The 13,806-nt window shown below is 49.4% G+C and overlaps 1 protein-coding gene across 2 annotated transcripts; it reads right to left on the bottom strand.

Moving 5' to 3' along the window:
- Positions 1-240: 240 nt before the first annotated feature.
- KMO (kynurenine 3-monooxygenase) lies at positions 241-13,362 on the bottom strand. Of its 2 annotated transcripts, none has more exons than XM_082762937.1 (15): positions 13,238-13,362; positions 11,304-11,373; positions 8,511-8,608; positions 7,726-7,815; positions 6,805-6,853; positions 5,370-5,457; positions 4,559-4,724; positions 4,022-4,093; positions 3,378-3,499; positions 2,089-2,236; positions 1,558-1,615; positions 1,380-1,462; positions 975-1,076; positions 822-881; positions 241-454 (listed from the first exon to the last, which is right to left on the bottom strand). In XM_082762937.1, exons 3-15 carry the CDS (start codon positions 8,598-8,600, stop codon positions 281-283), a joined length of 1,302 nt encoding a protein of 433 aa, XP_082619063.1. In that variant the 5' UTR covers positions 8,601-8,608; positions 11,304-11,373; positions 13,238-13,362; the 3' UTR covers positions 241-280. The 2 variants fall into 2 exon arrangements, with proteins under 2 accessions (XP_082619063.1, XP_082619062.1); XM_082762936.1 differs by lacking the exon at positions 13,238-13,362 and adding an exon at positions 12,956-13,084.
- Positions 13,363-13,806: the final 444 nt, after the last annotated feature.

Here is a 13,806-nt window from a genome sequence, read left to right on the forward strand (position 1 = left end):
ACACAAAACCCATGCCCAGCCCGTGACACACAGCACTGCTCAAGAGGCAATGCTACTGAGATTAGGCAGAGAGACATGAGTCCTTGCAGAGGCTCTGTAGGCTCTCTGTAACCCAGTGAGTTCCTCTGACCTGGGGAGAGGAAGAGGGACCACTGCTTCCCTTGGGGAGCAGCAGACAGAAGGGCTGCAGGAGTTGCCAGACTACATTCCAAGAAAAATAAAATACATCAAAGTGAAACAGACACCTGTGCCTTTGCTTTATTACATCCGGGACCTCCCTTTACATTTGAGCCACTTGGGTGCTGAAGGGAAATTTTCCAATACTCTTGATGTAATGGCACCAGCCCCACAAGCTCTGTATGAAGATGTCTGAGTTCCATGTCAGTCTTTTTATGAGCAGGTAGGTGCCGCCTAGTCCTGCTGCCCCCATGATGAAGAGCCCTCGATTAATTATCTGCAAGTACAAAGAGAAATCCTGAGCAACCAGCGAAGCCCCTTGTCCAAACAGCTCAGATGCCTGGTGCCAGCCAAAAGAGCAGCCCTCACCCAGAACGTGTCAGGAGGACGTCAGCTGAAAAGGATTATCCGGGCTGAAGGAGCAGCTCCAGGCAAGGAGCTGCCAGCAAGGGAAACACAGTACCCTGCACGTGCATGGCCCCCTAGGCTCTCCCCTGTGCCACCCTCCTGCAGGTGGGCTGTCTCAACACCTTCACCCATCTGGCAATATCCCACCACCAAAGCTCTCTCCCCTGCAGCTGAGCAGTGCCGGTATGCAGGATGTGGGGGCTCACAGCAAGGGCAGGATGACCACAAACCCTTACCTTTTTCTGCCATTTCCAGTGCTGAAGTGCCTTGTGGTAGCGAATTCTGCTGAAGGTCACCTGGGGGGATTGCATGGTCAGGTCACCAGCTCTGAGACAGGTGGGAGCAGCTCACAGTGAGCTAGGATGGTGGGGAGCAAGGTTTGGCCTTACCATGGTGTAGAGCGGGATGATGGTAGAAGGCATGAGGGCGTGGAGGAAGTTGTCTACCCGCTTTCGGAAAATGAACCATGTTGAATTGACGTGCTCTCGCATCTGCAACAGAGCAATCACCACCTGGATGTCTTGGCAGAGCCCCATGCTCCGTGACAGCTCTTCCCCAAGCTCTCACTGCCTGTCTCAGGCAGGCGCCATGGGGAGCAGAGCCCGCCCAGCCTGAGCATTCCCAGCACAGAGCAAGTAAACAGACAAATTTGGATGACCCCTGACAGGGCCCCAAGGCAGCACTGTGAGAGCTGCCATCTCCCTGTCCACTTGTGGGTTCCTCACTGGGTAACGAGGCAGGACACCGCTGCAGGGATAGTCCCCAGGACCACAGCCCGTGTGCTGTTCGCTTACCTCTATGTAGTTGTACATGGCTAGGTCTGAGATTGCATGGTCATCTGGCACCCTCAGCCTAGAGAACTCAGGGAGGCAGGCACCTGGGAAAAGAAAGCAGCCGCTCACAGGCAGCTCCCCAGCAGGGCCTGCAGCTGCTTTCAGCTCCAGAGAGCTTCCCTTCAGCCATCTCACTCACCAAGGTCATTGTGGAACTGGTCCATTAATTCATCAAAGACCAGACAATCCTCAAAGCCCTGGGAGGAAGATGGGAGGGTAAATAGGCAACAGGAGTCACACATTCACAAGAAATGCCCTCATATATTCTTAACTAATGTAGCTGTTGGCAAGCACAGTGTCTCGCTGACCACAGCTTCACAGCAGGAGGCTTCCTGACAGGGATCTTGCAGAGCAATGGTAGTAGGTGGCCTTCCTAAGCATCCTGGGTCTCCTACTGGACCACCCATCCCCACCCGCCCCCAGGTAGTCCTCTGCCTCGTGGAAAGGTGGCACCACTGTCCTGTCCCTTATCTGCTCTCCAGAATGCAGCCAGGTCCAATCAAGCAGACAGGTATCTGGAAGGAGTTCAACACCTGCCCATGCAGAGGACATCAAACTGTGGAATGGGTCAGCCCATGAGTTCTGTGGAGCTACACTCTAAAAATGGGCATTTCTGGGTGAAAAGAGTGGGGACCTGACTGACACAGTCCAGGGCAAGCTGTGAACTTACTGCATTCATGCCTTGTCCGTAGAAGGGCACAACAGCATGAGCAGCATCTCCCATCAGCACGCACCGGGAAGCAAGGTGGTAGGAGGAACACTTCACAGATATCATGGCCTGGGCTGGCAGCAAAAAGTAATCGTGCTTCAGCTCTCGCCTTCAGGCAAAACAACAGATACTTCACTTGGTGGGACTGCAAGAGACAGCAAGAGCAAACCATGCCACGTCCAAGCTTGGGAAGCTAAGGCCACAGGCATTGTCTGCCTCGGTATGCAAAAATCACACCTGTTCACTGTTATATTTGTGCTGGTAAAAAAAAAGTGGAAGACCTATTTCATGAACTTCCCACTACACATTAAGCAAGCATGATGTATGTACATTGAATAACATGATTTCACAAAGGCAGATAGCTTTGCTTCCCATAGCTGTGGCACAATATATTCAGACCACTCTTGCTCGGGATCCTACTGACACCAGTCAGTATGTGTGCTGGAAAGGCTGGTTCTGGTCCCCCCCCCCCCCCCCCCAAGGACCCTCAGGGGTAGTGAGATGCTCCAGCTCCATGCTGCTGCCCTGGTGCCATTTGTCCAGCAGTGAGAGCCAGCCAGGGTCCCACTGCACAGGAAACATCATGCTGCTGGGAGCTGCCTGCTCTTGTCTCAGACCTGACTCTCGTTCTAGCTACAGCTAAGTGCCAAACTTTGCATAGTTAGCACAGTTTGTTTGTTTGTTTTTCCAAGCATAATATCTGCCAGCCTAGCTTTTCTCAGTCTGTTAGCCGAGTTACACAGATGCTGAGATTTTAGATATTTCAACAGTGGGACTAGCTTCACACTGCTGTTTTCTGTGCACAAACCTCACCTTAGCTCTAGTCAAGCCACTTCACTCACCCAACCCTAGTATCAAAAAAACTCATAGGTTATTATCTGCTAATCCATCTCCTGAGTTCAAGAACTTCAACAGCAATACAGAAGCAGTAGGAGGTGACCCACTTTTCACTTCCCACAGTGGCAGGGCCTGGACTGTACCTCCAAGGTACAGAACAGTGCTCAGTTGTGACTTAGAGACTACTGCAGGATGGGACTGTGTCTTGCTGCTGAGTCTGTTACTCCACTGAAGAAGCAATGGACACCCAAGACTCTCTGTTCCCCCTCTCCTACAGACCATGAAGAGATACTCGAGCAGTGTTCACATGATGCTGGCCCACCAGCTTCAGCAGAGTCCCTGTCACGGGGAGCACATCCCCTGGTGTGGTGGTACTGTGCTGAGGAGCAACAAGGGGCAATGGGGACACTTACTCTCCGATGAGGGGGATAGAGTCTGGGAAGTAGGTCTGGAAAAAATCCAGTACTTGCTCGCCGGTCGTTAGCTTCTCGAATTCCTCAAAGGGCATGAAGAGCGTGCAGGTGAAGGACTTGTCCTGCCAGCAGGGGAGGAAGTTTGGAAAGAAGCCCAGAGGCCACAAAAAGTACCTGAAGTATGGGCCAGCAGCTGAGTGCCCGGCCTGCTGGTCACCCAGCTGTTGCAGTGGCCAGTCTACCCAGTGAGGACCAGCACCTAGTCACTCCATGTCCCATGGTTGTTTACATGTCCTGGGCGTTGCAGGGGTGAAAGGGGTGGCAGACAAGGGCAGTGCAGGATTTGCTAAAGCAGGCCTGGCAGGCTGCATTTGTACTCCAATATCTGGTGGATATCATCCAGCTGCAGATAGAGAGGCAGCTGAGGTACCTGCTCAGCTCTGCGGGACAAAGCTAGCTCTGGGGGTGTTGCCCTGCACCCCCCAGGTGGAGGAAACTCCTGGCTCAGACTGGAGGTACCTCCAGGCACCTCTCCAAGCAGGCATCAGCCCCCCCAGCCCACGCCACGTGTCTGCCACCACAGCCAGTTCCTTCCCACAAGCTCCATTCCCATGCCCCAAAGGAGCGTGCCTATGGGTTATCACCATGTTGGGCAGTGCAATCATCATGAAGGTGTTTCTTGGCCAGATGTGGAGGTAGTTTGGTTCCATGGCAAACTGAAAGAGAAGTAAAATCACCTCATATCCCTGATCTGCTGGGTCTTCTCCAGACTAGCCTCAAGTTCCCTCCACACCAGTACACCAGTTCCTGTCCCTTGTACCTCAGGAAGAAACAAGGACCTCAGGGCCCCTTTCCACTTCCTATAGCGTCTAGTGAGGCACAGAGCAAGAACAAGTGCAGGGCAAACCAGGGAGAGATCGGCTAGTTTGTGCCCGCTGTTGTCCACACAGGCACATTTGCATATCCCCAAGAACTCTCTGAGTTGGCCCCACCAATGAAACAAACTCCAAAAACAGCAAGAGATGCCTATCTTCTCCTAGAAAAGCTTTAAGCCCTTGGGAGGCTGACTGAGCCCCAAGTGAGAAGTGAGTTCCTCTAGCACTGCTGTAACAGAACCACTATGAGGAAAGTGGGCGCCACACCAGGAGGGGCTGCAGCAACCCTGGGATAGGCACACTTACATCTCCATCCCTCGGGGGGATGGTCAGCTCCATGTAGCCGTGAGGGATGTACTCGTGACTGTAGTTGAAGCGCGTTTGCCTCATGAACTGCTTCCTGACAGTCGAGAAGGCTCCATCGCATCCCACAATAAGATCATAGGTGACTTCCAAGGGCGGCTGGTCAGACCTGGAGGCAGGAGAGTCCCTTGGAACAACCCCGCCATAAACCCCAGGGCAGCTCATCATTACACAGAAGACCTGCCTTTTGCAATTTGCTGCAAAAATGCCTGGGTCACCTGCAGCATTATTAAACTTCCAGAATATGGGGAGAATGTCTTTCACTGAAAACATCAGAATAAGTCGTTATTCTGCAGACTGTTGAATGTGTAATTCTGCCAGATATGTCCAAGTACACAGCAGGCACTGTTTGTATAACGCTGCTGTTGCGTAGACCCTCCATCCCCAGATAAATGGGATGACACAACCAAAACTTAACACAACTGCAAAACAAGGTCATTACTTGCCCTTTCTGGTGAGCAATCTGACCCTGAAAGCCAGCACTACCGAGACTGGCACATTTACTTCTTGCACAGGTCATCAAGCATGTGTCTCACCTGTTACCAGCCTGCTGGGGGAGGTACTTCAGCTTTTTCAGTCTCTCTGTGAATTCTGCTTTGATATTTCTGCTTTCCAAAGCTGATACCAAGTTTTGTCCACTCAGGAGTAACACAGTAGTTTTGAACAGAAATTGCTCAATTGTTTGAGGTTTTATGAATTATTAAGCAGAAATAACCAAACACAGCACTTTATCCCAGGCTTGCACGGGACTTACCTGTTTATGGTTAACGTCCCCAACTTTGCATTGCACTCCATGAGCTTGTGTCCAAAGTACAGTCTAGTGTTGGAGTACTTCTCAGCAGCTGTGAAAAGACAACAAGTAGAGGCTTGTACTGACCCCAGAAATATTTCCAAAGGATCCCTAACTTACAGGGATTTTTTGTTGTTACTGCAAGTCAGACTGTTGTGCTGAGCAGTGGCAGGCAGGTGGGGCACACTAGGATGTGTTTAGTTAACTCTGGTGAAAACTATTTAAAAAGGGCAACGAAATCTAAAAAGATTTCTTTCTTCCCTGCAGGGACATGGGTATTCACCTGTCTCCACCATCATTATGTTGTATTTCAGGACAGGACACAGTGCCTGCAGCCAACAGGAAGTTCAGGGCAATGTCACCGTCCCTGGGGGTGTTTAAGGAAAGGTTGGACGTGGTGCTTAGGGACATGGTTTAGTGGGTGACATTAATAGTAGGAGGATAGTTAGACCAGATGATCTTGAAGGCCTTTTCCAACCTTAATGATTCTATGATTCGACTTGGACAGCACAGATTACATACTTGGCTGCAGTTTCTATTTGGCTAATACTATTGTGGGCTGCAGAAAATGTCACAAGATGTAGGAGATACCTCCTGTTCTGGCTGGCAAAGCCCCAGTCAAGAGTAAACATGGGGAGAGCTGCTCCTTGGCGGTTTCTGCACCTGCAGAAAGGCCTCAGGGGGACTTGTCTGAATATACTTTTGCTGCAGAGGAACAGCAGAGAACCAGCACAGGAGAAGAAAGGGAAGACAATGCAGAAACACCAGCGGCAGCAATGTAGCCAGCACAGCTCTGTGACAAGCATATAGCCACAAAGACAGGACTTTGTACATTTTTGTAAACAGAGAGGACTGTATCCAAGATAGCAAACTGCAGACTGCTCCTGCAAACAGAAACTCTCCCAGGCTCCATGTCTTGGCTAACCACAATGGATAAAGCATTGTTCTTTCTCAATTCCTCAAGTCAATTCCTCAAGTGAGTCTGAATTCTGCAAATTGCTCAGCTGGCACTTCCCACACTCAGCAGATGATGTGTTGTTCCTACCCATCTGAACCATCTGTGGAGAGGGTAATTAACTACAGAGCAAACAACCTCACCAGACCTTCACCTCTGTAACGTGCAACACAGCTCCTGCCTTGTGTTTCTGCTCATTTCTTACCTACAGCTTGCTCCTCCATGGATGCTAGAAGATGGTGTTGAGCACCTGAGTCTCTACAGTGCAGGCAGAGGATTTCATTTCAAGTGCTACTGCTGAATTCTTCTTACTAATGCAGGTGGATTGCATATGTGCAAGAAAAGCCTGGGACTCAAAGGCACTCAGCTGCAGTTCATCAGGCAAACCTTAAAGTTTTGGTGACCAGGGTATATAAGTGTTTGCAAATGGACCTGGAAACTTACCTGTTAACAGCTCTCTGTTTAAGTTTGCTCTGTCCACAGAGAGAATGTACTGCAAAACAAATAAACAGAGAGTTCAGAAAGCATTTCTGAAGGCCATTTTTCTCAGAAAGATTACGCATGCCACCTCCTCAAAATCTCCTAGTAATGACCCTGCTGAAACTGGGGTGCTTCCTTCATACAATCCCATCCCCACTCACAGCATTAAGACCATAAGCCCAGGCTGGGCAGACATTTCAGGCAGGAAACCAAAATGAGACTGACCAAGGCACACTGCAATGAATGTACTAAAGATGAGCTGTGCAGAATCACAGAATCACAGAATCACAGAATTTCTAGGTTGGAAGAGACCTCAAGGTCATCGAGTCCAACCTTCAACCTAACGCTAACAGCCCTCCACTAAACCATATCCCTAAGCTCTACATCTAAACGTCTTTTGAAGACTTCCAGGGATGGTGACTCCACCACTTCCCTGGGCAGCCTGTTCCAGTGCCTCACAACCCTTTCAGTGAAGAAGTTCTTCCTAACATCTAGCCTAAAACTCCCCTGGCTCAACTTAAACCCATTCCCCCTCGTCCTGTCACCAGGCACGTGGGAGAACAGGCCAACCCCCACCAGAGAAGCAAGGGAATCAAAACATGCATGTTGTGTTTGCCGGAAAATGGAAGATCTTTACCGAATGATTGGAATGCATCAATGGCTACATCAGAATAAGTATGGTAAGTCTAATGATGCATAAAATCAATGCTGTGTATTTTTGCAGGATGGGGAGAGAGGAAATCCTGAGATGAGGGTAACCTAATTTCTTCCAGAATGCTGTTGTCTCTATTTTGGCAGGTGCACCTCACTCCCTTCCCACCACCCATCACAGAGACCCCTTGTGCTCTGTGAAGCACCCCCAAAGTGAGAGCATGAGACAAGTACCTGGTTCTTCTTGCCATATGGAATGGAGTATTTCTTCCCAGATGGCGTGTGTATTCTCCGTGCATGCATGGGGATGCCTTTGGACACAATCTGAAATAGAAGGGAGGAGAACCCAGTTTTCCCCCCAAAGCTGAGCCATCAAGGGGCAGGACACAACCCACCTAGTGCCATCCCCCAAACTCCACACTCCAGGCAGAATGGAGCAACCTCTGCTCATAGGGTTTCTGCAGCCAGACAAATTGCTGGGGAAAAAATTGCAAGGTAAATGCAGCATGGAGTTATTACATGGCAGTGGGCAGTCCAGGACAGTGCTGGGTCCTGATCACAGAAGTCAGCATGCAGGGGGACCAAGAGTCACTCCAAAGCTTGCTGAGGAAGCTAGAGAGAAGACCAAGCCTAAAGGTCAAGATCTGGGGGAAAAATACAGATTTTGGCATGTCAGAGGGGAAACTAGCCCCTTCATCACATCCTTTTGGGAGGCCACTTGCTTCTGTCCCTTCTAGGAGGGAGGAGAGGCGGGCACTGGCAGGAGTTGCCTGAGTGGTGGCCACCCAGCGAAGCTCTCTCTGCCACACACAGAGCCCAGCTGCCTGGGGCTGGGCATCCCCAGCAGTGGCAGCAGTGCTGCAAGGTGGCAGGGAGCCAGGCTGGAGGCATGCTGCAGGGGGGCTTGGCCTCAGCCTCCCTGAAAGCAGAGCTGCCCCTGCAGTGGCACCCGTCCATCACCAGCTGAAGCCAACATCTCGACCCCAAAGACCCTGCACCTATAGAAGCAGTGAGGGTACCTGCTCTTCCATCCCCACGGCCTGGAGGGCCTGGCGTCCTCTGTGGGACAGGGCCAAGTTAATGCTTCTGCCACGGGCGAAGCTGGACATCCGAATATCTGCACAGAGAGAGCAGTTGGTTACACAGACACCTTCTGCATGGCTTCACCACCCGAAATCCCTGCAGCGGCAGCAGGTGGATGGTGGGGAGTCTCCCACGTTCCCCCAGCCCTCCAGCTCTGAGACCAGCTCTGCAGCATCCTGCTGAGAAACCTGGTCGTGAGATGCCCCTTCCTCGTATGGGATGCTGTTTCACATGCCATCCACACAGCAAAGTGGGCAGGTCACGGTCAGTTGCTGGGAAAGCATCTGAGCCACTGGAGAGGGGAATGGGCAGCTGAGTGTCCCTTCCTCTGTGCCTTCTCCAGTCTCAGAGAAGCTGCTGCAGCTGAGTGCAGCAAAGGAGCCACAGGGTCCTGACACCTCTTTGTAGCACCAAAGGACATGTTATCAAAAAGAGAAGCTTCCCACCTCAGCAGAGGGAGCTGAGCAATTAATGTCTGGCAGCTTCTCATCCTCTGCTGGGTGTCACTGATGCTTTCCAGGACACTGGCAAGTCATGCTCTCAGATTTCCCTGGCTGTCCAGACAGTGTGTGTCACAGGGCCTCGTCCCAGTCCCGAGACAGATGCTATCTTAGCAAGAGCCACAGGCCCAAAGATTGGGCAGAGGGGTAGGATTCATCCTCCCTGGAAGGCAGGTGAGAACACCCATCCTCCTGGCGGCAGCCAACTCATGGTGCTTCAGCAGCAGCAGAAGTGGATGGACATGCTTCCAGCATTGCCTCCAGCATTGCTTCCAGCGCCTCAGTCACTTCAGGAATGGTGAGTGTTATCCTCACAGTAACAGCTGAATGCAGCTTGCTTCAGTTAAATTAACCACAGGCTTTTTTAACCCAAGAAACTTCTAGCACATACAACATCCGGCAAAGAGTTTAACAGTTCAACAGCTGTGAAGAAGCATTTCCTTTTGTTCTGAACTTGAAACCTGCTGCCTTCACATGAGGCTGGCTGCTGCTCCTGCCAGAGTGAGCTGCAAACAGCTGCTCATGATGCCTTCACCATGCCCTGCTGTAGATGTGCTACTTCTGGTCTTAGGAGTCTCGGCTGGGCTGGTCCTCCCTGATGAGAAAGCTGCTCCCCACACCGCCCATCCTGAGACCTTCTTGTCGATAACTGCTTCCTCCTGCAGGGGCTCAGAGCTGTGTATGGTGCTCAGGATGGGTGCCTGGGAGTTCTGGCCTGCTCCAACAACTTCCCAAGCAAGATGCTATCAGAGACCACATTTCACACAGAGCTTCTCCTACTCTCACTGCACATTTCAGTTTAGTTTCACCCTCCATAAGTGTCATTCTCATCTTCCATTTTGCTGCAGAGGTGCTGAAGGCAGATTATTTCTCTTCCTTTCAACAAGCACCTGGGCACTGGGCTGTGCCAGAGCTACAGCCAGTTCAGGCAGGAACGAGAGCAGCTCTCTGCCACAAGCTGCAGTCATGTCACCCTCTGATGGCTCCCTCAGAAGTCAGTGCCACTGCACACCAAGCTTGCCTGGGACACTTCAGAGCATGCCCATACACACTACTGCAGCAGTGCCATGCTGCTGCTCATCCCTCCAGTACCTGTAGTACCAGGTACCCTCCAGTACCTCCATTCCTGTTTGCCAAGTCCTACTTCTGCTACAGCTGGAGCTCAGAGTAGGGGCATGTGCTGCTCACTTTTTTCCCCATGACTAAAGGTCTTCATAACCTTCAGCTTGCCCCATACATCACTCCTCAGCTCACAGTCACAAGCAGAAATGAGGAGAATGAGGAAATAACCTGACAAGAACCATGCTTTTCTGTCAGCTTAAGAACTCACTTCTGCAAACACCCATGGCTAACACGTAGTGCTTGCTGTAGCATGCTGTGCCAGAGATGTGCCCACTCATTCTGTGCATCATTTGGAGCCTTTTCAATGTGGTACCCAAGTTTCTGAGCACGAGCTGTGATGTTCCAGCTCCTTTGACAGCATAATGTAACTAGTAAATACAAACACTACTGCATTTTGACAGAGGCAGACAGCTCTGCAGTAGTCATGCTTCTGTGTGCCAGGGAAGATTACTCTGAGAAATGGAAATACTCCACTGAGGGCCTCTTGTGAACTGTCACACTTACCAAAGTGTTTGTTCCTCCCTAATAGTTTCTGAACTTGTAGCTTTCTTCCAGTGCTTCCAGACTTTGCTACTAGCCTTTCTTGAAGGCAGGGACAACCCTCTTGCTGAACATGGATTCACTACGCTTAGTGACAGGAGACCCTCCTCGCCAATATTTATGGCATTTAGGAGTCAACTCAGTGCTTTTAGCCCTAAGAGCAATGCTGCAGTATTAACAATAGCAATTGTTCTCAAAGTTCTAACACCTAGTTCAATGGCACCATGCTATACTTCTTAATGCAGAAAATATTTTTTGAAAAATAAGGATTTGAATCAGTATTTAAACCAAGGCCATAAAAAAGGGCAATTATTAATATTAAGTAATATCTGAAGGGCTGGTTCTCTCCACACAAGGCAGTGTATTTCAAATAAATGCTTCCCCCAACCACCACAGATGCTAAAGGAAAGAGTGAAAAGGACATCCACAAAGTAACACTTTCAGATTCTGCTTTCTCCCTGCAGCTTCAGTGAGGTCATGCAGTTCCTCTTTTGCTTCTTAAAGAGCTATTACAAGTAAAGGGACACAAATATATTATTAAAGCAGTAATGTTCAGGCTGCACTTACCTTCTCTGGCTTCATAAACATCAACATGGAAACCTCGTCTAGCAAAGAAACAGGCATTTAATGCACCCACCTACAAGAGAAGGATCAGGAATGATGGATGAAGTGTTTCACTATTAGCTATATCACAGATCACTATTGAACTGCATCTCCTTCACAAGGGAAAACAGCAGTCAGAGGGTGCAGTTGAGCAGAGATGAAGAGACCCTTTGATCAAGAACCATAGAGGACTTCTTCCTAGAGAGAAGGACTCTGGCACCCCTGATGGGCCTGCAGAGCCTCAAAGATCATCGTTACAAAAGTTAGCCATCATGGCTTGTTACATAAAGTAATATCCAGCTCGGGACTTGCTTACTTGTCAGTAATTGTGCAGGGCTAACTCATTCAGCCAGAAACAACAGGAGCTGGTGCAGGCAAGCTCCCTTCTCCTCTCTGAGCTATATATAGACACTAAAGGATGTGGTGTAGTGATGGGACTCAGTGATTTGGGCTGATGGATGGACTTGATCTTGAAGGTCTTTTCCAACTTAAACGAGTCTATGAATCTATATTTGTATTTCTTGGAAAAATGTTAGACCTCTGCAAAAGCAAGATATTACCTTAAAAAGGACAGCACTTTTCATTTAAACGGATGCCTTTTTCTTCTTTAACTTCCATCAATAATCATATCAGAACGAACAGAACTACAGACTCTTCCCACTCTTTTTCCAGCAACATAGGGACCAAGAAGGTAATGGCCAAAAAAGTCAAAATGGAACTTCAGGTGCTGTAAAGCTTCATGCTGTCTTTTAAAGTCAGACAACTCTGCAGCTAGCAGTGGAAGAAAAATGGTCCCAAACAAAAATGGGAAGGGGAAGGCATTTTCTGTTAGCTTAGCATTTACCAAGTCTCAGTCCTTGCAAAACATTTCACATTAGGGACTTGGTTAAAGCCAGGAACAGCCAATGCAATGGAAGATCTGGCAGCTGACTCTGCTTTAGGTGCCCTGAAAGGACCAAAGTGCAACTTGTTCATTCCCCATCCCCCTGTGACTTATTCTACTGTGTGGGAAAGAAAAGAGAAGTACCTGTCCTGGTATACGTACAATACCCAAACAAGGGCTGTATTAAGTGTACCTTTAAGTCTCTGCGATATCTCAGCAGCAAAGCTTTCCCTCAAAGATCCCTTCTCGTAGTAAAAAGTCCTAGTTGCACAAACAATCCTTGCTGCCTCCTGCAGTAAGACCTCAGCCAGCTCCCTGACAATACCCTGCTCTCTGGCAGAAAAAAATAATTTCAAGAAAACTAGGATTAAAAGGAGTATTGAGATTTGAACTCAAGAGAGATTATATTATTCTCTTAATTTGCAAAACAAATCAGTTAATGAACTATGTTTCAAACAAGCGAACATCATACAAAGGTGAAAGACAATATAAGCAAGAGATTTGGCAATATTTTTCCTTGCCCATGCCAACCTGCCTGGTTACAGTGTGCAGAGCAGCTCACTTGTGCTGGAGCTGCCTTTCCAGAGACCTTCACGTTCAAGCTCAGCTAGGAGCTTGGAGCTCACCTTCACGTTTAAGCCGAGCAGTCACCCACTCTACCTCCCAGCAATACTTGCATAGCCCCAGCTCCCTGGGGAGCACAGACAAATAGCAGACAGGTTGTATTTCCTACCAGACCACCTCCAACAATGGCAACTCTTTTCCCATGTGTGTTGCTGGACTCCATTGCTGTGACAGCCTCTCGACAGCGAGCTCTGAGCACTGCTGTCCCTGGGGAGGCTGGTGTCTCCTTCGACCCTGCTGCCTGCTCCCTACTCCCCAGAGGGCGGAGAATGGAGAGGATGTGGGTGGCCGCGTCATGCCTGGGTTGATTCCCTAGTTAACGTTAAAGCTCAACTCCCACCCCAGGCTGCCAGCACACCATGCTGAGCCTTAGGCAGAGATGCTTACCTACCTTGGTGTGAATGTGGTGGTCTTCAACGCAGCTTCTTTTGAAAATGGCATAGCAGTTCTGCAATCTTCAAGCACATAATGAAAGGTTGCCTCCCTGCACGTGGAATAAGAGGAGAACTTGCATGGACCTGGCTTTTGGTTGCATTGTGCTGCTCGTCCTTGGATTGACTCTGCTGAGACAGTGCTGCACACAGGAAGCTTTTAAGAGGGAGGAGTTAATTCACCTGTTTTAGTACTGGGATGTTCAGGAATAAATAGTAGCATTCTGCTTGCCCTAACCAGGGGACATACGTGTTTTGTTATTCAACCATAAACACATATTTTCTGACCGTCATGAAATTCAATTTTCTACTGTTCCAATAATGTTTATCCTAGACACAAAAACTAAAGGACAGTGAAAATACATACATTAACATTCAGTAACTACCATTTATTGCAAAGTGAGCAATGCACTGCCCAAAACTACATATCTGTTTCAATGAAGCACTAGACACGGCCCCAGCCCACAGCGCCAGGCAAGGTGAGCAGGTCATGCCCAGGGACAGCAGCACAGGGTCAAGACAGAACTAT

The sequence above is a fragment of the Aythya marila genome (assembly GCF_965140915.1).
Source record: "Aythya marila genome assembly, chromosome: 6".
NCBI lineage: Eukaryota > Metazoa > Chordata > Aves > Anseriformes > Anatidae > Aythya > Aythya marila.